At 40.7% G+C, this 23,188-nt stretch overlaps 3 protein-coding genes across 5 annotated transcripts; 1 reads left to right on the top strand and 2 right to left on the bottom strand.

Moving 5' to 3' along the window:
- Positions 1–721: 721 nt before the first annotated feature.
- LOC135484397 (RNA-binding protein lark-like) lies at positions 722–9,224 on the bottom strand. 3 transcript variants are annotated; one of them, XM_064765805.1, is made up of 9 exons: positions 9,155–9,224; positions 8,458–8,584; positions 8,121–8,204; positions 7,594–7,835; positions 7,203–7,337; positions 6,924–6,962; positions 5,517–5,621; positions 1,522–3,269; positions 722–1,240 (listed from the first exon to the last, which is right to left on the bottom strand). In XM_064765805.1, the coding sequence occupies exons 1-8, from the start codon at positions 9,214–9,216 to the stop codon at positions 3,203–3,205; spliced, it is 861 nt and encodes a 286-aa protein (XP_064621875.1). In that variant the 5' UTR covers positions 9,217–9,224; the 3' UTR covers positions 722–1,240; positions 1,522–3,202. The 3 variants fall into 3 exon arrangements, with proteins under 3 accessions (XP_064621875.1, XP_064621876.1, XP_064621878.1); XM_064765806.1 differs by lacking the exon at positions 5,517–5,621; XM_064765808.1 differs by lacking the exon at positions 5,517–5,621 and having other exon boundaries at positions 1,522–1,634.
- A 941-nt stretch (positions 9,225–10,165) lies between these two features.
- Positions 10,166–23,031, bottom strand: LOC135484395 (CCAAT/enhancer-binding protein zeta-like). Its single transcript, XM_064765803.1, has 25 exons — positions 22,878–23,031; positions 22,160–22,255; positions 21,861–21,916; positions 18,146–18,395; positions 17,764–17,872; positions 17,349–17,537; positions 16,963–17,030; positions 16,645–16,816; positions 16,404–16,532; positions 16,179–16,263; positions 15,841–15,937; positions 15,571–15,655; positions 15,186–15,297; positions 14,659–14,881; positions 14,199–14,418; positions 13,916–14,058; positions 13,602–13,701; positions 13,198–13,351; positions 12,852–12,940; positions 12,557–12,614; positions 12,150–12,364; positions 11,711–11,828; positions 11,466–11,502; positions 11,039–11,123; positions 10,166–10,744 (listed from the first exon to the last, which is right to left on the bottom strand). Exons 1-25 carry the CDS (start codon positions 22,995–22,997, stop codon positions 10,596–10,598), a joined length of 3,159 nt encoding a protein of 1,052 aa, XP_064621873.1. The 5' UTR covers positions 22,998–23,031; the 3' UTR covers positions 10,166–10,595.
- On the top strand, positions 18,683–21,212 carry LOC135484396 (uncharacterized). The gene is made up of 2 exons (XM_064765804.1): positions 18,683–20,410; positions 20,625–21,212. Exons 1-2 carry the CDS (start codon positions 19,381–19,383, stop codon positions 21,080–21,082), a joined length of 1,488 nt encoding a protein of 495 aa, XP_064621874.1. The 5' UTR covers positions 18,683–19,380; the 3' UTR covers positions 21,083–21,212.
- Positions 23,032–23,188: the final 157 nt, after the last annotated feature.

Genomic DNA, 23,188 nt, shown 5'->3' with positions numbered 1-23,188 from the left:
TAGAAACTGAAAAGACAAAACGGTATTTTCAGTTTCTACCTTGCCCTGAAGATGGCGATGGCGTAGTTTTTATGAAGTCCACGAGACTCCGAAAACCAGCTCAAAGAGGGGGGGTGGGCCACGTAGATCTACGTGGTTCGGCGCTGAAGGTGTTAACTAAACCAAGTCAAAATCAACCACACTTTGTGTTACGGATTCGGATTAAAATCTTTATCATTTCAGATCTCTTTGTGAGCTGGTTTTCGGAGTCTCATGGACGTCATGAAAGAACTACGCCATCGCCATCTTCAGGGCAAGGTAGAAACTGAAAAGACCAAACGCTATTTTCAGTTCCTCTCTTACCCTGAAGATGGCGATGGCGTAGTTCTCTCATGAAGTCCATGGGACTCCGAAAACCAGCTCAGAGGGGATTTGGGTCACGTATTTAGGTGTTCATGGACCAAACAGTGAGTTTATGAGGTCTGCATGTATCTCATCTATCTCAGCTCAAGACGTTTCCATCCACTTCAGCATGGGCTTGCATCAGAGTTTTCTTTTCTCCCTGCACACACAAGGTTGATCAAGTGCTTTCAATCAGTAGATGCAGTCAATAAGCCTCAACTGCCGACATATTCTGATCTTGAGTAGGTGTGAGGGTTTCCCTTTTCTCCAATACTGCATTTAGAAGTATCACATGACCAAGAGGCTGATAGTGCTTTGTAACAAAAGACACAAGACTGAATTTCTTAAAAAGGTATGAAAATTTATTATGAACGGTAGGCCTACATGTCCTCTGGTGTTGTCCCCAGTGCATGTGAGGTTGGATCTTCGGCCTGGGAGCGACTGTCTTCAAGAGTGCCTTGAGACATAATGTTTTTCAAAGGTTACTGTATTGGAAAATACAAGCTGCAAGTATAGTCTTTTTGAAAATTTGATTGCCGATTCCTATTTCTGCAACAGAGACTGTCATTAACTTGCCACAACACTCTAGACCCTTTCACCATTCTCCTCCCTTCACAGCAGTCAGGGTGGAAATCCCTGGACTACAAACGCTCTGCAAGCACCTAGTGTCACTGTGGCTAATCAGCATTCCCACGACCCGCATCTAACATATCAGACAACAAAAATAGATGGCATGTCAAGTTGTCAATAAAGGGCATATTTCAACCAATGCACGTTCATCTTTTTATACATCTGGCACTGCTTGGGTTTCAGCTGATGTTCTTGGTCCATTGAAATGTTGTCTCTTTCAGATCACAACCTGCAATGGAAGTAACTTTTCTTATGGCAACTTTCAAGATTTCACTTTCAGTTCTGTTGAGTCTGAGATTTTTCAGAGATCCGTCTCCTGAAAATGACGGTCACCACCTCTTTCTTACACTACAGGTAAGTAAGGAGAGGGTGTATCTATCAACTAGGCAAAGCCTGATTAGAAAGTAACATTACTTAAATGAGAGTACCTCATAGTTTGGTGGAGTTCTTTTTCAGGCAGGATGTCCTTTCTGTATGAACTGTTTTCAATCAAGGCTGATGAATACTTGCCTTCTGGTCAGACTACAAACCCAGCGAAAGGGCATACCACTCGGGACGGTAGTTGTCTATTGAATTTGTTGATATTCCATCAATCTTTTGTGAAGTCATCAGTTTGACAGGATCTGAAAAGAAACGGTTGAAATCAAAAATTGCATAGAATGACAAAAGGTAAGTCATATCGTGGTTCTTTGGCTGAAACTGCTGTGCTGACATAGAATTGAGGCAGCGTTATCAGGCAAATCTTTGTGACCATTGTTTTTCAAGGCAATAAATTGCCATCACATTTCTTTTCAAAGAGGCCAAAGCTGTGGATATAGGAATAGGAATAAACCATACACAGAGAACATAATGCTCACTCTGTCATAACAAATGCTACAACACAGGTTCAGTCAAAACAAATGCTACAACATGCCTATAAAGAGTGAGATGAGCACAATGAAAAAAGTGCAAAACATCTTTGAATCAACAAATTGCGTATTCATAGAAGACATTTGCATACTCGTTTGTGGAACGCGTTTTGTTCACGAATCTGGCCATTGATATACTTGTCATCACGATGTGACTAAACCACGATTCATTTCAACCTTATAAAGCTGAAAAATTACTCGTACATTTCATCGGACTTGTCGACTTCTGTTTTTGTTCAAATTCATTAAGTAACACGAAACCAAAGCATTGGCTGAAGATCTAAAAGCATGTCAAAATGCTCGCGTTACAACTTTTGGGCCCTTGCTCACTTTTTCAAAAACAGCGATTATGGAGTAGGAAAATCTTGTTCAAAGGTCAAGAGAAGCTAGCACACGCATATCCCAGGGCGAGAGAAAGTGAAGATACTGCGACAAACTTACGTTTAATAGCACAAGCGATACTAACCGAAGCCTTTTCTCAACCGACACGGGTGCAGAACTTACGTGATCCTTACCGCAGTCATGTACTGACCATAACAGCGAATATTCTCCCGTTAATAACCAAGGATGAGTCTCGAGACTTACTGGCTTCCAGGTGCGCTGCATCCGCGAGTGTTCTCAAGCAAAATCGATTCTTTTTGCTGTCGTGAGAGACAGATTCAAACTATGAGAATTGGTTGAGGCCATTTTGGCTTCAAGGACTCGAATCATTTTATTTACTGTGTATCCCCAGGTCCAGCATAATTGATTATCATTGAAACAGAAAGCTTTTGTAAATATTCACTAATGTTACCACTTTTATTTCACAGGAACAACACGATGAATGACTTTAAAATGTCTTAATGAAATTACTCCATGAACAAAGAACAGAACATTTAGTAACGTAAAATCAAAATCAAAGTGGCTTCATCAAACAACATATCGCTTTAAACCCTTCAACAAATAACTCAAGACCTCAACTGTTTGCAGATTGTCTACTGTGAGTATAAATCTGTCCAAGATGTTCAATAAAGTTAAGGTTGTAACTATTACGACACATATTCAGGACACCATAATTCTCATCACATAGATCTTTTAAAGATTTGCCAATAATTCCCATTTCACATAGTTTTTCAACAGTCAAGAAAAGAAATGCTTAGTTCTGCTGTTATTTCCACTAAGTTTAGTCCGGTTATATTTCTCTACACAGTTCACGAATAAAGCCGTAAGTGACTCGCATGTCATGCTTTGACCCGCCGCGTTTTCGCGCCTGTTCTCCTCTCTCGACTATCGCGTGTGCTTCTTTAGTATGGGCCAGAACCGCGAGGTGACGGTGGTCGTCCAGCAGGTGGCGGTGGCGGCGCTCCGTAGCTACGAGATTGGAAAGACAGAACGAAGTAAGTTACGTGGAATATTTCAAATCCTATAAGTAAAAGAATTGATAGGATTGTATTGACAGGATCGTTCATGTGCCTCATGTCCTTCAAACTTTTAATCCAGATGCTTTAAGTGACCAGAGTGAAACCTGATAAGTATCGCACCCCAGCCGAGACTGTACAAACATCGAACCTTTTCGGAATGTGGACTGCAATCCTATCAAGTCTTTTAGCAACGAACGAAACCAGTGACTTCCCTAACTGTTTTGAACGTGTCAGGTCGACGTGTTTAAAATGGTGCCACCTCTGGGCCGACACGGACAGGCTCAAATCCAAAAACCAGGGAAAACACTGCGTAGGGACTCATAATTTAACAACAGGACTCAAGTCATCACCTAGTCATGGCCGAATTTCCACTGAAATGTGGAAATGTCAACAATGGCCTTTTGAATATCGACACGCACATGGTGAAAATATGCACCCCAATGTCACCAGTCTGATTTCTAGAACTTAAAATGAGCAAGTAGAAAGAGAAAAGATCAATAGGAGTAGGCTACGCAACACAGGTGCATCTACAAAGGTTTTTACACCAATCCTTTTCGAGATTAAGCCACATGTTCTCCATTCACTCAGTGGCATGTTGACAGGACACATGTGCCTTTAACAATGCATTCAAAAGGATAGTGAATTGCCAGGAAACAAAGATACTGAAATCGAAGAATAAAAGTATTGTAGAATCACTTTTTTGGTGCCGATAATACAGTAAATCAGCGGCCAAAATTGCATCTTCACATTCTTTTGATTTTTAAGAATTATAACACCATTTTGCTTCACTGGTTGTCACTGTACAGTACAATGGCTAATTTATGAAAGATCCTCAGATGTCACCAGATATTAAGTCATGTGCAAATTGCCATCAATGTGTGCAGCTGAAGTGCAAGGACACCAACAGTAAATAGAGGATGTAAAATGTAAGTTGTGTTAGTACCAGTATGAAACAATTGAACAGATTGAATAAAATGATTTTGTAATAAATATACCCAGAATGATGAATTTCATTGTGTTTGCTATTTTTCACCTTTTGTGCCGAGTGGGGATGAACACTCATGTCAATGGGTGATATGAATAAAGACTAGCAAATGCTTTTACTTCAATTTTGTACAGAAAGGCCTAGTGTAAATGTACATGGAGTTTCAGATAAAAGCATTTGCTAGTCTTCATTCATATCACCCATTGTCTTCATCCGCCTGTCCCAGCCAGTAAGACCAGCACCACAAAGTATACTGATATCCACAGCGAGAAGAACAACAACATCATATCATAAGTCTGGATTGTTTTACGAATGTCGCATAGAACTGGTAGCTTTATTCAAAAAACTAAAAAGACTGCTTGGTCATGTTAGTGAGCAAAATGCACTGTAGTGTGTTAGTCATATCAAAGTAATGACAATACACTTGCTAACAGCAATAACATCACTGCTAAAACCCAGGGCTTGAAAAATCCAGACTTATGTATGTGCTAAAAGTAACACTACGATTCTCTATAACAACCAAACCACTCCACACGGCTGAGACCTCCAAGAGCTGATGCATCTATTTGCACCAGCAAGTAAGAGCTACAATACAATGTAAGTCTACTGATAGATTTGACTCAACACTCATATTAAAAACCCAAAACCATCCAAATGTGGGGTTTGAAATCAATATCACCTGCTCTAGTCTAGGCTGCACTAACTGGATTCCCTCTCTGACCATACATGTCCCAACAGTTTGTGTGTGTCAAGCAAGTGTCACAATCAACTGATAAATGTGCCAAGACCTGTGATGTAACCATACAAATAGCATATGAAAAACCAACCAGACCTAACGACATCTAGATGTAAAGAGAAGCAAGAGGGATAAGCTAAAAACCTCCCAGGAATGAATGCAAACATGCTGTTTATAATAATCCACTTGGCGTAATATCATCAACAGCAAAATAACCAATATCCTTTTAATTTCACACCTGTATTTATGTCAGCCTGTATTGAAAAGTCAAATGAGTGAAAAGCAGTACTGCACAGCTTCAGTCGGAACTAAAATTGGGAGGCGTGAATTTTCCATTCGCTGCATCATTTATTATATCATCAACAGGTTAGGAGGCCCGTTCGGTAGCTCCATTATATAAACAGCATGCGCATCTGTACCAACCCCACATAGACTCGGCACTCCAGCAGCCTGACCTTGCCCCAAACTCTACTCACCCAATAGCATTAAAGTCAAACCCAGAAGGGTTTGCAGGCGGGGGAGGCGGTACCGGCGCCTGATAGTTAGCGGCATTAGCCTGAGCAGTATAATACTCCATATACCTACGGAAATCATAGAAATTAGGCTAATTTGTGATAAAGGAGGGGATCATAGCATGAGGAGAGTTGGACTGTCAAAAATTGTAACGGTACGATACCTGCCCAGAAATGTGAGATTTCTCACCCAGGGGTCACTCCTGATGAATGTGTAGAACATCCTTGTATAAAAAATGCCTGACAGGGCAAATAGACCTGATCAAGGTCCGCATCAAGACCAGGGGCCTACTCAAAAAGATACCAGCCACCCAACACAGATCCATTATTATCAACTCAGATACCAATCTCCAGTCATATTTCCCCAACTTGAGTTGCAAGAGGTACATAAATATCAGTCTAGGGGTTGTGTATGTGAATGTATACTAGCAATAGGGTATGGAGATGAAATATATATACCAGCTAAAGGGGTGGGGATGAGAGATTATTGTACCCAAGTGCTGACAGGGTTCAAGGATGCTCTACCCATTAAATTGAGAGTGGAGGTTTCAAAGTATCCACCTTTTATGCCCTAATTTCGTATTTTGTCAAGGAATAGGGTTTGTGGGAACTTTTACTCTTTTTGCTAACGTCAATCTTCAAATGACCAAATTCATCTTCGCACAGTCCTTGGGAAGGAACGTTGACACAAGTCATGCATACAACAACACTTGGTAAAAGAATGATTTTATCATCAACAATGGATATGGTCACCACTTTCTAAATGAATATGAGGCAAGCCAAAGACTGGATAATGCCAGGAATGTGAGTTTTGGACATTTTATCAACATTTTGTCTGGTGCGATCTCCAGGAAGATTTCATTTCAAATCATTGCAACAAATCCTGCATGACACCATGTTCAAGCAACATGCAAGCTTTGTGGTCATGCAGCAGGGCATCGGCATAGCTTCAGCCGCTGCTACGCAGTGTTGGCTGTCAACTAGAGTCCAACACTGCCGAAAAGACATGTGACGTCAGTTCTGTCTGAATTTTATCCATACACAAGTGATAATCAATTGGGATGTCGATACCCTACTGAAATACCCATTCCTACTTTGCTGCCTTCAAACCCGAACTGGCAAATCAGGCACCTTAGTCCATCTTAGAAAGTGGGAGACCAAATCTCAAACTCGGTCGCAAAACTAAGGTTTCATGCACACAACTCAATAAAAAACTAGCTTTACTCTGTTAGAGTGACACAACAGGGTGACACTGACTTGAGTGTTAGTTAGTCGAGTGAAAAGGAAATACAAATGAACAATACAAAATTCAGATGCCAGGCTCCTGTGTTGGCCGTCCTTTTCAGACAGGCTTGAAAAGTAAGCTCTTACCGTCTCTCATAAGCTGCCATATACATCTCATAGGGGTCTCTGGAAGATAGAAAGAAGAGATGAGATAATCTTGGTCATTCAGGATTGAAGTCGGCCAGACTTTGCTAGTATGCTGTAGACTTAATTCTGCATCTGCTGCCAAAAAGTTATGTGGTAAATGCATTAGATTTGAAAGTTTAGTATTGCATTAGTCTCCTTAATCATGAAAATAAGACCTCTGAACATTACCCATTTTACAGTATACAAACCCTAAAAATCATTTCAAAAATATTCTGTTACCTAGATGGTGGTGATCTTCTGTCAAAGTATGATGATGGTGGCCTTGGATATGGGTCTCGGTCCCTGAAGTAGTCTGCAGGGCTTGGGGGCATTGGGAACCGGCGATATCGTTCATAGGGATCGTGTCGTCCAGGCCTGAAAGAATAAGAGAGTCAATCACATTGTTGACATGATGACCAAATCTTTATTCGTGCAACAGAACAATTAAAAAGAATACCAAACACCGGAATCAGTTCACGGGTATCACTTTGTAATGGAGACCACCTTCAAATTGTTGCAGAGATGCTTACATGTAAAGGTAAAGTGATTTTGTTTCCCAGTCTTCTGTTTGTGTCTCTGTCCTCATTGAAGCAATTTGGGGATAATGCATCAGAAAGTTGGTGAAAATTACCTGTCATATGGTGGGGGTGGCGGGTAATGTTCCCTATAATAATCCAGCCATTCCCCGCTTGGTGGAGGGTATGGATCATACCGACCCCTAGCACCACCCATCCTGCCACCTCGCCTGTCATCATCACGGCCTCGACTTGGTCCCTGCGGGCAATTTTTCGACCAGTGGCCAGGTTTTGAACATCTGTAACAAACAGCTGAACCACCCATTCCTGGTCGCTGTCTGACTTTGCTTGTTGATATCTGCAAGGCAATGAATCTGCCAATAAAACTTTGAAAAATGTTCTACGTTTTCTGAACAACAGCTTGTACACAAGGCTGCGTCAAGGGCAGTACAAAAAATCCAGTACGGTACGGTACAGTTGGATAAATTTAGTTTTCTTTGAAGTGAAAATGGCATCTGTGTCTTGGATTGGAAGTATTGATCCCTGTGTTTCCATGCCAACTGGTCATGATGGCCTCAGCAGAACAATGACATGAATGAGAAGAAGACCCTTCTTTGTCTTTCATCCGGAGGAATGTACTAACCTCCACTTTCAGCATGGAGCCTTGGAAGTCTGTGTCGTTGAGCGCGGCAACAGCAGTTTTAGCATCGCATTCCTGTTCATAGTGCTGAAAATTGAAGGAAGACCAATAAAAGAAACAATTGCCATCTTACATTTAAAATTACATTTACTATAGCTTCAAAATTACAATCATCATACATCTAATTTGATTCATTGAAATTGGGTCATCCAAGGTCGACACAAGCAAGGCAACAGCCTGAGCTGAGTACTCGTGTGAACTGTGAGTGTAAACCAGGGTAATCTACACTTTTAAGTCAGATACGGTAGGTGCATTGTGACTTCACTCATACTTTACTTACGACGAAACCGAAGTCTTTGACAACGTCACATTCAACGACTTCTCCAAACTTCCTGAATAGGTCTTCCATATCAGATTTCCTCATTGTTTCTGGTAGCTGACCAACAAACACTTTGGTCGGGACACCCCTGTGTTCAGAACAAGAGAGTGAATTTGCAACATGTCCACACTACCGCCACCCCAATGATAATGAAAGGGCCAGCCAGATTTGTTATAAGATACTACTTAGGCCTACTTCCAAAACTCTTAGTCTTATGCTGGCAAGAGGGCAGCTCGTACGACTGAGTCTTTATCTACAAAAGTTTTCTAGCAAAAAACCCCAACCATCGCTGGTTTATAAGACTAAGTGAGAGTACGGCAAGTTTGTATTAGTGCGTGTTTACAAAATGAAAAAATGACCCATAATAGTTCTAATACAGATCAAAGAAGAAAAAACCACATCGCCCAACTTGAAAGCGTACCATTACCCGATTATCAAAGGTCATTACTGAACATATGAAACAACGTACACCTTACTGCAAACCAGTACTGTATGTCTTGTACAAGTGTATACAATGTACACTTATACACGTATCGCGACACGAACTCATGAATCTTGACTGAGCACCCGCAATTCGGCATCAAATTTGTCCTTGGTTTGCACAAGAGATTTGCGATTTACTTAATGCATAAATCGGGCAGATAAAGCCCATACTTACCCAGATCTTGTCCGAGGACCACCGCCTCTTCCACCACGACCGTAACCATTTCTCATCGCCATCTCGCTCGTTAACCTCGATTTAAGAAACCTGGGGGCTAAAATGTACTAAACCAATGTACACCGGTGATTTTCAACTTTCATGGAACCGAGGTTGCACTGGAGTGGAACTGAATTTTGATTGATTGCATAGATTGTGCTTTTGTGGGTTGTATTGTCTTTTTGTCATGCTAAAGCATTATTGATTTATGAGAGAACATCATAGAAATTTCGTCATTCTGTCAATACAAAGAGAAATTGCTGAGTTTTATTAAAATCATATTCTTTTGCAAACAATACTTCCCTCAGGCTCAGTGGAGAAGGATGTGTGCCTCTGGCAACAAACTGGTTTGTTTTGTATGCTGGCTCGAGGCCTTTTGAATGCCATGAAGCTATATTTAAGCTCACGCTGACAATCAATCCAAGAAATCATTACAGCAATATGAATGCTACACATTCTGATGGAGAATTACTCCAGAACATTTGTCTTTGTCAATCAGAGACAACTGATTTGAATTATCACACCGAGACAAATCTGGTGTAAGAGTTAAATTTAATGACGAGGTACTTTTTCAAATATTTCATAAATACTTTGGCAGTCCTTGCACCATTAGACATCTGAATCAAAGCTAACACCAGTTACAGTCTCAATCCAATAAAGTTAAGTCACAATTGTCAAAACGAAAGTGAAAGTCCTCTGCTTTTTCATTTGTGAAGCATATATTTTGGCAACCTGACAGGACAGAATTGGATCAATGTGTTACTACATCCACCTTATAGCAGAAAGGTGTTACATCCACCTTAACAGGAGCCATGAATAGGATCAAGGTGTTACATACTGCATCAATTTCAGCAGAACCGCTGTCATAGTCATGGTCAATCAATCCTCAGAGTCTGTCTCAAGTGAGACACAAATCAAATAAGATAAAGATATGTCCGTTTCAAACAAGAACAATCAACAACAATTGGTATAAAATAATTCTTTATTTATTTCAGTGTGATCAAACAAGTACAAATCAGACTACATACAATACATCTTGCAAAACCATTACCCAAACTTACCGAGAATCACGTGCATTCAAGGCAAGCATTCCAACTCCAGTGTGTATTACGGAAAATGAATTACACAGATGCATGTTGAACCACATCTCATTACATGTAGAATCAATAAAATCCACACATATCACAATATGTGACATACAGAGTCTCTTTAATAGTAGACTTTCCAGAAATTCTTGGCAGTGTTATCATCAACAATGGGGGGGGGGGGGAAACTCACCAGAGACGAAAGACAGCAAAGACGAGTCGAGATGAATTTATGACAAAGAAGTGATGAAAATGGTTTTGAACAGCACTCTCTCATGAATTAGTGCAAAACTTGATTGTCCAATGAAGTTCTCTCATTATCTGTTCCTTTTGCCTTTCTGTTGCTTCCCCATTTTGTTATTCGGTCCTTTTCCCTTGAACTTGCCCTGTTGACGTTTCTTGGTCTTCCAGTCTTCGCCTCTAACCCACTTGTCTCGATTCTGCTCCCACTTTAACTGTTTGACACCTAGAAGGTGAAAGTGGTAAAAGAGGTGTAATGTGCTCTCATGGGGGAAGATGGCTGATAAACGACGCTCCATGTTTTTCTGCCACTTTGTCTACGGCACAGATGTCTAACCATCTAACACAGGTCAAAGCCTGTACATTCAGTTGGGTTTACCCCAAATAATATATTTTCTCTATAACAATTTTTTTTTTTGGAACAACTTCAGTAAACCCAAAAATGACAATCTTATGTCCCGCTCATTTGCAAGTGTGCCCAGGCCGATAACCAAGAACATAAATTCTTGTTATTACTCACTTGCTTTGTCTTTGACATTTGAAAGGGCCTCTGTCCCAGTCATATCAATATCATCGTCATTAGTCTCATCAATCAGATGCGAAAACTGAAACGAAACGAAATCTTAAGTCAACTATTAACGGTCTTCAAAACTCAAAGGCTGCCTCATCAAAAGCAATATGGTCAAAGCTTGTTTAGAATTCATCATCATCATCGAAAAGTTGTTTTTACGCGGAGTGCAATTTAAGAGACCCAAGATACCCCAAATGTAATGCTGATCATCAACAAGTACACGCACTAAACAGAAACACAGAGTCCTCCACTTGCAGACAGGTCAAACTGTATTGTCTTTCTCATCGACATGCCTCCAGAGCACTGGTTCAGCAGTTTCACATTCAACAATTACATAAACATGACAGGAAAAGAAACTATGTTTTCATGAACCTACCTCTTCAGCCGCTGCAAATAGACTGGTTACATCTCCCCTGAAAAATGACAATTTGGAGAAATGACAAGTGGTTCAGAGAAAGTTCGTTGACAGAGTCTCCCAAATGAAGAAAGCAATGAAAAAACCATCCAACCATGGATGATTTCCCTTGTGATTATTCCATTGTAGCTTTCCAACTTCCCCCTTGCGAGTCAAGCCCAATTTTTCTAAGACGACGGTACGTATCCCTTCATCATCATACTTACTTCATTCCCCTCTTCCTAGGAGGCGCTAAGAAATCTTCATCATCCTCATCATCAAGTCCAGACATCTTTCTTTTCCCCTTCATCGCTTTTTTCGTGAAGTCCATCTCACCCAAGTCATCTAAAAGATGGATTAAATCTGGTTGAAGCAACTTCAACAGTGCAAACAGACGATGACATCACCACACTGTGCTGAGTATAGAACAATGTCCAACCTCTGGGATACCACTGGCAACATGAAGATAACAACTCCCAACTGTGATAAAGTTTGTCTTGGAATTTCATTCAATCTAGTGAGAAGCAAGTAGGGTCATAGTGCCTCGCTTTTGACGACAAAAAGACGAAACAGCAGTGATCCTTCCAAGAGCTGAACCCAACACCTCCTGATTGCGGCACTCTGACAACTTTGCACTGATCTCCCCCAAAACACATCTTCGCTCACCTTCATCTGAGAATGCAACATTTTCTTCATCAAATTCTGGCTCGTCATTAGATGCCACAAGCTCGTCACCAAGATCATCGTCGGAGCCAAACTGAGCATCAAAATCATCGCCAAAGTCAACTTCCTCATCGCTAAGGTCATCCACATCATCAGAGTCTGAGTCACTCTCGGTGCCACCTTTCTTCCCCCTCTTGTTTTTCTTTTTGTCAAATTCACTGGAAAGAAAATCGCATAGGACGATTAGAGGTCTGGTGGAATGGCTAGACCTTGTAAAGGTTACCGATCTGCAACAAATTGTGAGAGAATTTCTGATCAGGTGGCTGCATGAAACCGTACTCTATTGATAAAATGATATTTTAGTGTATCAGGACTACAGTTGCACAGAACAAGTCAAAGATTGTACCTACCCAGCAAAGTCAAATTTCATGTCATCTGCGTCACCTCCATATTGGGATTCATACTTGTCTGCAAAAGCAAAAGTAAGATTCATTACATGCGGTTTAGTTTTGCAGTTCTCCAAGTGTGTTGTTGGTTCAGTGTGGCATTAACATGACACATTGAACTTGTTCAGAGATAGCGCTCTCTCATCTGAAGAGTTGAGTGTAGAATGTGTTTCACAGGTCAACTGCTGCAATCAAATAAGATGGAAGTTTTGGACTTGGCAAAACAACAGATTCACCACCCAAGTTAAGACTTGCTTACCTAAGTAATTATCAAATTCATCATCACTGATACTCTCATTATCACTGTCATGTTTTTCCTTCTTTCTTCCAGCTTGTTGGTGGAAAAACCTGATGAATCCAAGAACATCAAAATGACACACAAACCTCAATAGCACACAATACATCCACAATCTAAATGCATAATCATGATCTTGCTACAAGACAACTCTTTACAAGTAAGAAAGGGTGGAAAAATTCTCAGTGTGCATCAATGTATGATTTCTGCCATTTTCTCCACTGAAGAGGCTATAATTGAACCAAACTTACAGAACACTGCGATGATTCCTTGACTTGTGATAATGATACATAAAACATCACAGCCTTACCTATAAAAGAACTTTTCATCAATGGGAATCTTAGCCTCAGGAATAGCTAAGTATTTCTCACTGTTGACAGGAACAGCCCGAACACCTTTTGGGATGTACTGCTTATTCTTTGACTTGATGCCTTGAGATGTTGGGAGAGCTTCACCTCCATTATCTAGAACAAATGTCACAGATTATATGATGCTTTGTTAACAGTACAAGAGTACCAGCCTGCCTCCTAAAGAAATGCTTTGAGAAAAGGTAATAAAATGGAGATGGAAATGAGGGAAATTTGAATGTACACAAAAAATTAGGGCGGATTTAAACTTGTATTACTTGCCGGAATTGACCATTTTTGGCCTGTTTTAAGTCGAGAGGGCTAACTTCAAGGCCGAGACAACACAAAAACGACAACAGCAACTTACCTTTGTCCTTCTTTTTGGGATTTCTGTAGACGAATCGATCTAAGAATCGTATCAATGTGAAATCTTGAAGAGGATCACCCGAATATACTATTTTCTCACCCTGAAACAGAACATTGAAACTACCGTATTGTGAACTCGGAAGGGTTTGAGCGCCTCTTATTTCATGAAAAGAAAATCTATATTTCCTAGCCATTTAATGGCCTAGTAACTGACCAATCTACTGAGCCAACAGGAAGGTTAAACTTTCTGGTCAATCCATGATTATGGGCCAGGAGTCTCAGCCAGTTCTGACTGAGCAAAAGGAAGATACATACCTTGAGAATATTACCGGCAAACAATGCGACCGATGGATGGAAGTGAGTAGCCATCTTTTTCAATTCCCAGATACATTCCTGTTCTGCCCGGCAGTATAACGGATTACGATGGTATGGATCATAATAACGTTCAAAGGATTTTTCTGAAAAATGCGCAAAAATCATATATTGCAAGCTGTGATCAATAATACTCAAGTCACAGAATACAACCATGATCTGTAAAAGGTGTTTTGCTAAGTGTTGCAACAGAGGTGAGATCACAGGAGCTGATATGACAACATACCAGTGACATTCTTCCTATGTACCCATGAGCCAGCGCCAGCAGATGACCATGACTTGACTAGATGTTTGGGCTCAGCATCATATGACCGTGGCTTGGTTTCATCATCGCTGGAATCGACTTCGACCTTGTCGTCCTCGTCAAGGTCAACAAAGTGTTCTTCATCGTCAGAGTCCTCGGGAATGTTCTGAAGATTCAACAAACCAGGCTTGGCTTTGATGACCTGAAAATGGGCATGGATATTAATTTCTGTTCTAAAAAACTTCAAACCTGTATATTTTAGGCACAATCTGCAAAGAATTTGACACCAACCCATGGCGTAAGGTTATGGTTGTCTCAGTGGTCAAAACGTGGCTACTACGTAATCAATTCCAAAAATGAAACATTGAAACCAAGATGTGTTTGTCATCCAATGTGGCCATTACAGGACATATTCTGCAAGCCATCTCTTCGAGATATTTACCTCACTGAAAAGGACCAGAGCAGCACACACGAAACATGGTGACTGATAGGAACAGATTTGTAGCAGGCGCTTAAGGAATGCCATTACTCTCTTCTCCGCATCATCTTTGGTCAGACTTTTGAATAACAAGTTTAAGAACATGGCCTGTTTGGAGCAGTGTCTGAGGTCTGGATCTAGGAGCTTCTTATACAGAGCCATGTAGTACCGGTCTGATAGGTTTTCGCTGAAAAAGCAATCAGATATACATAAAAGAAATGAGACTTATTCTTGGCTTCAGCGCGTCATCAAAATGATAATAGTTCTGGCATCCATATGTTCAATCAGCTCACAGAGCCAGCAATTGACGTCCCATTTCTGCCACATTTTTGAGTGTTTAATGGACACATGATGCAAAAAATATGTAAAATGTGTGAGAGGATGTTCTCAACGATGGCATGGATCTTGCGAGATGACATTCCAACATTTTCGAAATACAGATTCAAACAACAAGGCTATGAAGCTCCTAAACCTAAATAACCTAGGCTTACTTTGTGCCCATGACTTGGTATAGCAGCATCAAGGCCTGTATACTTGTGTTGAAATTCACAATATGAACCAATTTATACAGGGTGTTCATCTGTTCACCTATCTTCTCCTTATCTGAAAAAAAGATTGTTTTCATTGAGAGTCTTTTTGCCTTGAAAGAAATCGGAATGTGTTGGATTCTGCAATGCATTGACCCAGCTTTGCAATGATTTCCAAGTGCTGCAAACAGCTTCAAGTTGCACAATTGTAGTTTCTGGAGATGCACATTATTTTTTCTAGTCTACCACCATATACATGTAAGAGATAAGATATCTTCACAATTCTGAATACGCTCATCATACTATCTGCCTCGATATGGGACTTGACATGAATTCAACAACTCTTTACCTGTAGCAAATGGATATGCTCTATTCACACCGCTCAACAAGGCACTCATCATCTTGCTGTCAACTTCTCCTTTCTTCACATAGCTCTGAAACCAAATTCGACTATTTCATCAGGAAATTGTGATATCATCACACTCCTCTTAACAGTCCTTTTAAATGAGGTCAAAATTGGTAATACTGGGAGAAAAACCCTTTTTAAAGACAAGTTTGACACAAAAGAGGCAAAATCTGTTCGAACAGTTTGACCTATGTAGCAGTGAAGTATCCATACCTTAAAAAATGAAAAGTATACTCCAATAAGCCTTGTTGCTAATTTGCATTCTGCTTGGCTGAGGATAATCTGGTTCAGGAAACAAATGGCATAGTATCTGAAATACAATCAGGTGCAAAGTTAGGAAATGCATTGAATTCTGCCTTAACCTTTTTGCTCGGGGTCAAAGTGACGATCTCTATCAGTTCTGCCATCAGTTTCATTGAATTTAGATGTGTTTCTGATATCTAAGAGCAAATACATGCTAAAGTTCTCACAAAACAAATAAGGACAAGTTATACATATACATGTACAGTGGTCAGTGGATGGCATAAATTGATATGTCTGACAGAACTTACTGTGCTTTTGGTGAAATATTCGTCCTGTAGAGAAGTCTTTCTATCTCCAGTGTCAAGACATGTTTCATATTAGGGTGTTTTTCAACTGGAAAAAGGAACAGAGAACATCACATCTCTAGAAAGGCAATATGGTTAGAAGATCAGGTGCAATATTTGGCCAATGAGGAATGCAATGGTACATGAATCAACCACTCATTCCAGCTTTCAAGCATTACTTCAACTTACCTAGCTGTGTTAGGAAGTGAGCACCTTTAGAAGCAATCTTGTAGTCAGGGTCACCAAGTTTGTTGATGAGCATCATGAGTAGCACCTTCTCTTGTTCTGGCTTGCTGATCAAGAGCTCAAATATGACATCTGAAATATGATTTAAAATAGAATTTGAACTATTATCTTAACATAGCCCTGTTGGAATTGGCTACATAAATCCCAAACACCATTTGCTGAGATGACTTCTTTCATAACTTACTCATTGCTTTTTTCTTGCTTGCCGGTAACGTGTCATGTGATATTCCCTCCAAAGCCTTCACGAACTTGGCATACGCCTCCTTCAGCTGGTCTTCAACGTACCACATCAGCAATCGCTTATCTCGACTGTCTTTGTTACCACTTGCAAGTTCGTCAACGGCGGACAGAGGATGCTGCAAGAAAAAATCACATCATTGGAATCTAATTCAACCTAATGTTAGAAGTCCTAATATTGCCACAGGATTATTAGTGAAATCAACCGATTTGCGGAATGTGGAACTCTGTTTTTGCTTGTCCAGTATTGTGAAACAAGACTTACCTGCTCAAACGTTTTCAGCTTTCTGTTATCTGGTAAGAGATCAGACAGGAAGAGTTCCTTCAGAGTGTCTGAAAGATAAGTTTGGAATATTGAGACTACTGACTGCCTGTTGGGCACAGCTAGGGGGAGCAGTTGAAGGGGGTAGGAAGTAACATGGGTTGACTTATTTTGTTGGCACATTCCTTGCATGAAACCTCCTTCTCCCATTGTTAGAACTTTCGGTCTCAATAAGCTTTTTAGTTTTTACTAAACACGTACTACCCAGGGCTAAAAGGCTTTCCTTCTTCCCCTTAGTGGTGATCATGGTGGTGAGAGCCTGCAGGCAGACGAGATTGTGGACCAAATCAATCCGAGTGAGGACTGCAAGCCCAGCCACAAGTACATACCAAGGGCTAATAGGCATTCCCTTTTTCCCTTCGTAGTGACCATGTTGATGAGAGTGTCCAGACAGCTGAGATTGTGGACCAAATCATCCTGAATGAGAACTGTGAGCCCGGCGACCTTATCACTCAGAGTACCAGAGGATATCACCTTCTTCATCCAAGCCACGTCCGATGACTTTGACGAGTCTTTCTCTAAAGAAAAATTTGATTTGACACATTCTAAATAATCACTATATTTCAGAAATGCCGCTGTAAGGAGCAGTGAAACAGCACTGAGGCATTCATTGGCAATGAAGCTGGGTATCAAATTTGATGCTGTTTCTTCATAGTCTGAACTCATGGCATTGGCAAATGCCTCATCATTCGTCAAGCCCAAAGCTGATGAAAAGGTGAGGTAAAACTGGAAGTTGATACTCACTGTTTTTGTAAAGTTTAGTGTCATCCTCAAGGAGTCTGGAAGCATAGTGTCGCAGATTCTCAATGGAAGTATCATCAGCAGGGTGATACACTGCAGGGTCATTGGGGAACTGAAACAGAAATAAAATGTTGTGGCCCTTCTGAGCATTTGTATTGGGTAACATACCTACCTAAAATCCTGGGTCTACAACAGGCTTATCATTGGCTTGACGTAATTTTGATTACCATATACCAATGCTATATTTTATTGGACCAGTACTGGATACTGCTGAGTTTGAACTCTACAGTCCATTCCTAAATGTTATATCTTCATCAATTTGGGCTCTGGTTGGATTTCCAATAGCCTATGGTAAGAATAGCAGCATGACCAGACAAAGACTGACCTGATTACTGTACCAGCTCCCAGCAGACTTGACCAGTATATAATTTCTCGGGTGATATTGGCTAATAAATGCCGTACTGCCTTTCTTTGGTTTCGGAATCTCGGTCGAGCTGGAAATCTCATCGTGCTGGATCTTGAACTTGTTCTTCTGCTTCTTTTTCTTTGGGACGACTGCTTCTTCTTCTTCATCATCAGACGGTACAGGCATTGATAATAGTTTGACTGGTCGGGGTTCATTGCGTCGCTTCTCACTGAAATGAACACGCATATATCAACCCAGAGAACATCTTGATTGGAAATGGAAACAAAAATTGCAAAAAAGGGTGGAGTTTACTAGTTCACATTTCTTTGAAAACTACCAAGACCCTCAAGGATACAAGATGTCATACCTGGATAAGCACATCTAAAACCAATCATGCCCACAGTTGGGTGAAGACTAATCCTTCCACATCAATTCGGATTAGCAAAGGAAGGCAGGGTTGATCAAGAGTGGATCTTGATTTCACTAGAACGTATTGAAGGACCATCGAAACATATCGAGACAATAACTGCGCAGCCACACCTAATTTGTGATGTCCAGACTCATTTAGGCAGAAGCACTCCTATCATTGTCAGAATCATATCATCGCTACGTCATTTTTCACTTGAGCGGTTTACTAAAGTTACGTGGTACCCAATAGTTGGATGTCCACCATCACTCAGGTGACCAACTGACTGGGCGTCAGCTAAATCGCGACCATACAGGATATCAATTCCCATCGAGATAGAATGCAGTTCGCTAAAAAGGCATCTCTGTTGGATATTCTTCAATCAAATGAAACATAATTTCAACGGTTAATTTCGTTTACTTGACATTTTTGTCCAGTGGCAATTGTGGATGACAATTTGTGACTTTGTCATATGTGGAAGTATTCTTGTCTTGGGAGGTTGTGCAACATACACCTCTACTGGAACTCCAATAGGGTAACTCTAATATTCCTCAGGACCTCAGACATTTCAAGTGTTCAACATACTTTCAAGACCGGACCTAATACACCAGCCCATTCAAGTTATGCCATTCTTAAACTATTCACTATTCAGTGGTAACTTTCTACGACTAGTGACAAGACTGATTCAAGCACTCTACATGAAGATATTCAGACAGGATCATCTTTAAAAAGCTTGAGGGACTTCAGATAAACAGTTTACAAGAACTTGTGCCAATTTCTTTATTGAGGATTAAAGACAACAGCAATCATGAGGACCTTACCACTTGCACTCGTCCTACTCATGGTTTCGGTTGCAAAGATTCATTGTGAGGATGTAAATAAGAACCTGCCACTCTATTGTCGATACGTTCAAGATGATGTGACTCACATGCTCTGTATAAATACGGGAGTAGAAGTTTATAATGTTTTAAAACAACTCCAGGAACTGGGTGAGGAGGAACGCTCAAGAGTGACTTGGTTTCAACTGAAGCGTATTGACATGCCAGCCCTGCGTGCAAGAGCTTTTGCTATGTTCCCAAACCTGAAGAAATTAGAGGTAACAAGCGGCAGGACATATGCGTGTTCCTCAGAGGCATTTCAGGGTATTCCCCAGTTGGAGACCCTTAACTTCAATGTCGGCACGGGCACAACCTACCAATTAGATGGGCTATTCGACAACTTGAACCTAACCAGCGCAAAATTTGGAATTGACTTTTATGCCAATGATGACCTTACTCAAGTGATGAAAGGCTTAAAGAATTACAAATTTGAATCCATTGATATCAGCTATTGGCGCATGTCCTGGGCAGATCTGAGTAACTGGTTACAGGGCGATCACCTGAAATCGTTGACATTGAACACTTTGAATTATCTTTTCGACTTGTCAGAGAAACCCATCGACAAGAAGGAATATTTCAAGATGTACACACACCTCGAGTCACTATCGCTGAAGTCAAACAGGATCACCTTCATCGTCGACGGAGCCTTCAGTTTCAGCAAGAAACTGAAATCAATCAATCTGTATGGGAATTGGCTTCATCGAATCACACCTGGGATGTTTGAAGGTTTGGACGAGCTCACAGCGCTCGACCTTTCAAGGAACCTCATCACAACTGTTGCGGTAGAGGATTTTGGAAATATGACTTCGAGATTGGGACGTCAATTGAGGGTGAACATGAACCGTAATTCATTTGAGTGTGGCTGCAAACTCATGGAGAATGCTTATGACTTCATGAACGTGTCCAACCAACTGGTCCTCCAAAATTTCCAGTGTATGTCTGGAAATACCCCGAAGAGAGGTATGTGCAATGGCAAAATTTCATTTAACCGTTAACTATGACAAACATTTGTGGTCGGGGAAAATATGAAAGGTATCTTGGTAATTGGTAAATTTGAGAGAAGAATGAAATAAAAAGTTTCTTTGAGAAAAAGAAAAATGAATGCTCACTGACATCCGACCCCTTCTATATAACCATAGCCCTTAACCAAATGGAATACCCTCTTATTTTTCAGTTAACGTACTAGACTTGAATGTCATAGAGAGTAATCTGACCACCAAATGTGCACCAGCAGTAATCCAAAATTGCTGTCACAAGAACAACAACAAGACGGTTGTGGCAGACTGGTATTTTGAGAATTTGGTGGAGGTTTTCTGTAAGGCGACTGGGACACCGAAGCCAAAGGTCTGGTGTGAGCCCATCTCTGGTCATCCGATGCCCAAGGACAGCATTTTCTATAAAGAGACTTATGCACTTGGTTCATACGCTGCTCGATGGTTCCATGCTCTCAAAAATGAATCTGGGACAGTCAGGTGCTCGGCCATGAATTCGCTTGCTACTGTTTCTGAAGAATGCACCATTGAGGTTAAGAATGATTGGATCACATCAGGAGGAAAGTCAGCAACCTCTTGTCGGGATGGATTTATAGCACTTGCATTGCTATTGGCTGCCAGGCTTACTGGACAAAACTAGAAACATCTAATATCCTGTACTGTGAACAACTAGACTTTGGATGTTGTTTATTTAAAAGTAACCTAGTATTTGTATCTTTTGTTGTCATGAATGGAAAGAAAGCTCTCTAGGTGAAGGTCCTCCCTTCGTGTACCGTGAGATCATAGCTGTCTGGATGACGCATTCATGATGAAATGTACATATTGCAGTGCTCACGAATGACAACACACATACTGAGACTAGTGAGAGACAGGTGTCATGTCCAAAAGTACCGGATGACTGAATGCTGATAACATTGATTGCTATGCAGAAATAAAATGAAAATGTTATAATTTATCTTTTCCCTTTTTTGTTATTCACAATCTGGTGTTTCCAAAAGACAGGATGGGCGGATGTGACCACCTCTGCTTTTATGAAACCTTTTAAGAGTAGAAATTGCCACGATGAAAAATGCCCTTTTTTGGCTGAAAATCGCTCCTGCCTTTTCTGAGTCGGAAGTTGCTGTGACTTTCTATCAAGGACACTCATTCTGGTCCAAAATTGGTACTTTCCATTCAATTTGACCTCTCTAATCAGGACACCTCTCTAATCAGGAAACCTCTCTTTTAAGGAAACCTCTCTATTAAGGAAACCTCTCTATTAAGGAAACCTCTCTATTAAGGAAACCTCTCTATTAAAAAAGTACACCTGGGAGCCCCTTGGTTTGACAGGATTTGACTACTTCCGATATCAGGACACCTCATGATTTTGCAGGATTTCAAACAGGCAAAGGAGTTGATCATACTATAAGTTTACTCACTCATCAGTTGGTTCTCTGTATTTAGTGATCTCAAGTTCCTTTATGTACTCCAGAATCTGAAGAGAAAATGAAGTTGTAAGATAAGTTTGTGAAGTTTGCTGTGTTGGCATCAACATTGACATTGAATAAGATAAAGTTAAACTTTGGACCAGTCAAATGACAAATCCTGAGAAACAAAGATGCAAGGTACATACTACTCGGACTATTAACTTACATTGTAATGTTCTTCTTAGATAATGCCCAGAAGACTTGATAATGAATAACTGATGAAGTGCATGTATACGGTTTTTAAAACTCACACTCTCTCTTTGGATTGGCTCCGCTTCGAAGTCTTCCGATGGATTGATGATCACTTCATCACCATCATCTGCATCCTTTAACATGTCATAATCTTTCTGGAAAAATAAGCAGAGACAATAGTCACATGAACATGTGGTCATACATGTCATAACATCATAGTTCCTTTTGTTAAAGTTTGAAGGGATTGTGGTTGTCCCAACCAGTACTGAGAAGCGAGAGGGACAAAAACTCCAGAGATGATGCTGTCCTTAATGATAGTGAAGGTTGTGACATTATCCCTGATGATGCACATACTTTGGTGATGCTGTGGAACTGTTCCCACTGAAATGGACATGCTGGTTTTTAGTTCAACAATATGGACTTGATATGGCGATTGATTTGGTTTTGACATTGTCCCCTGCAGTTAGGTAGCAGATACATCATACATCGTCTTTGCCTGGAGATGGAATTAACAGGATGTGAGATTGTCTCCACTAAATGGGACACACTGGTTAGATTTCCTTGTGTTGATGCAGGAGGATGCAACGCTGTACCAACATCTGAAACACTAACAGGCTTATCACATCATCTCCAGTGCGCTAGATCATGGGCCAATCTATCATAGTAGGCCCCTATCAAATGTAAATGTAGAGTTGAGAGCAGATGGTGATGTATGTACAGTCGAGGGTTCACTCATTTTAAACGGGTATCAGGGGGTTAGATGTAACAGCTAATAACCTTATCACCGCCCAAGGCTAGCACAGTCTCTAAGTCAAAGCTGACGTCCTTCATCTTCCCCTTTTTCTTCGTTTTCTTCTTCATATTCTTCGTTTCAGAACCAACGTGTTTTGGTGCCATGTTGAAGTCGCGATTTGGACCATTCCTAAAAGAAACGTAGTTTATCCATCCTCCTCGGGCATGATCAGAACTCTAGTTATTGATGACGCTGTTATGTCCCTGCTTTAACTGGCCGCCATTCCTCCGAATGGCCGTAACTAGGCCATTCATTATTAAAAGATTTTTGCGGCTTTTGGTCACCCGAACCATGA

This window comes from Lineus longissimus, chromosome 3 (assembly GCF_910592395.1).
Source record: "Lineus longissimus chromosome 3, tnLinLong1.2, whole genome shotgun sequence".
Taxonomy (NCBI): Eukaryota; Metazoa; Nemertea; class Pilidiophora; order Heteronemertea; family Lineidae; genus Lineus; species Lineus longissimus.
Note: the sequence above shows the minus strand (reverse complement) of the source record. Positions and strands in the feature narration are given on the sequence as shown.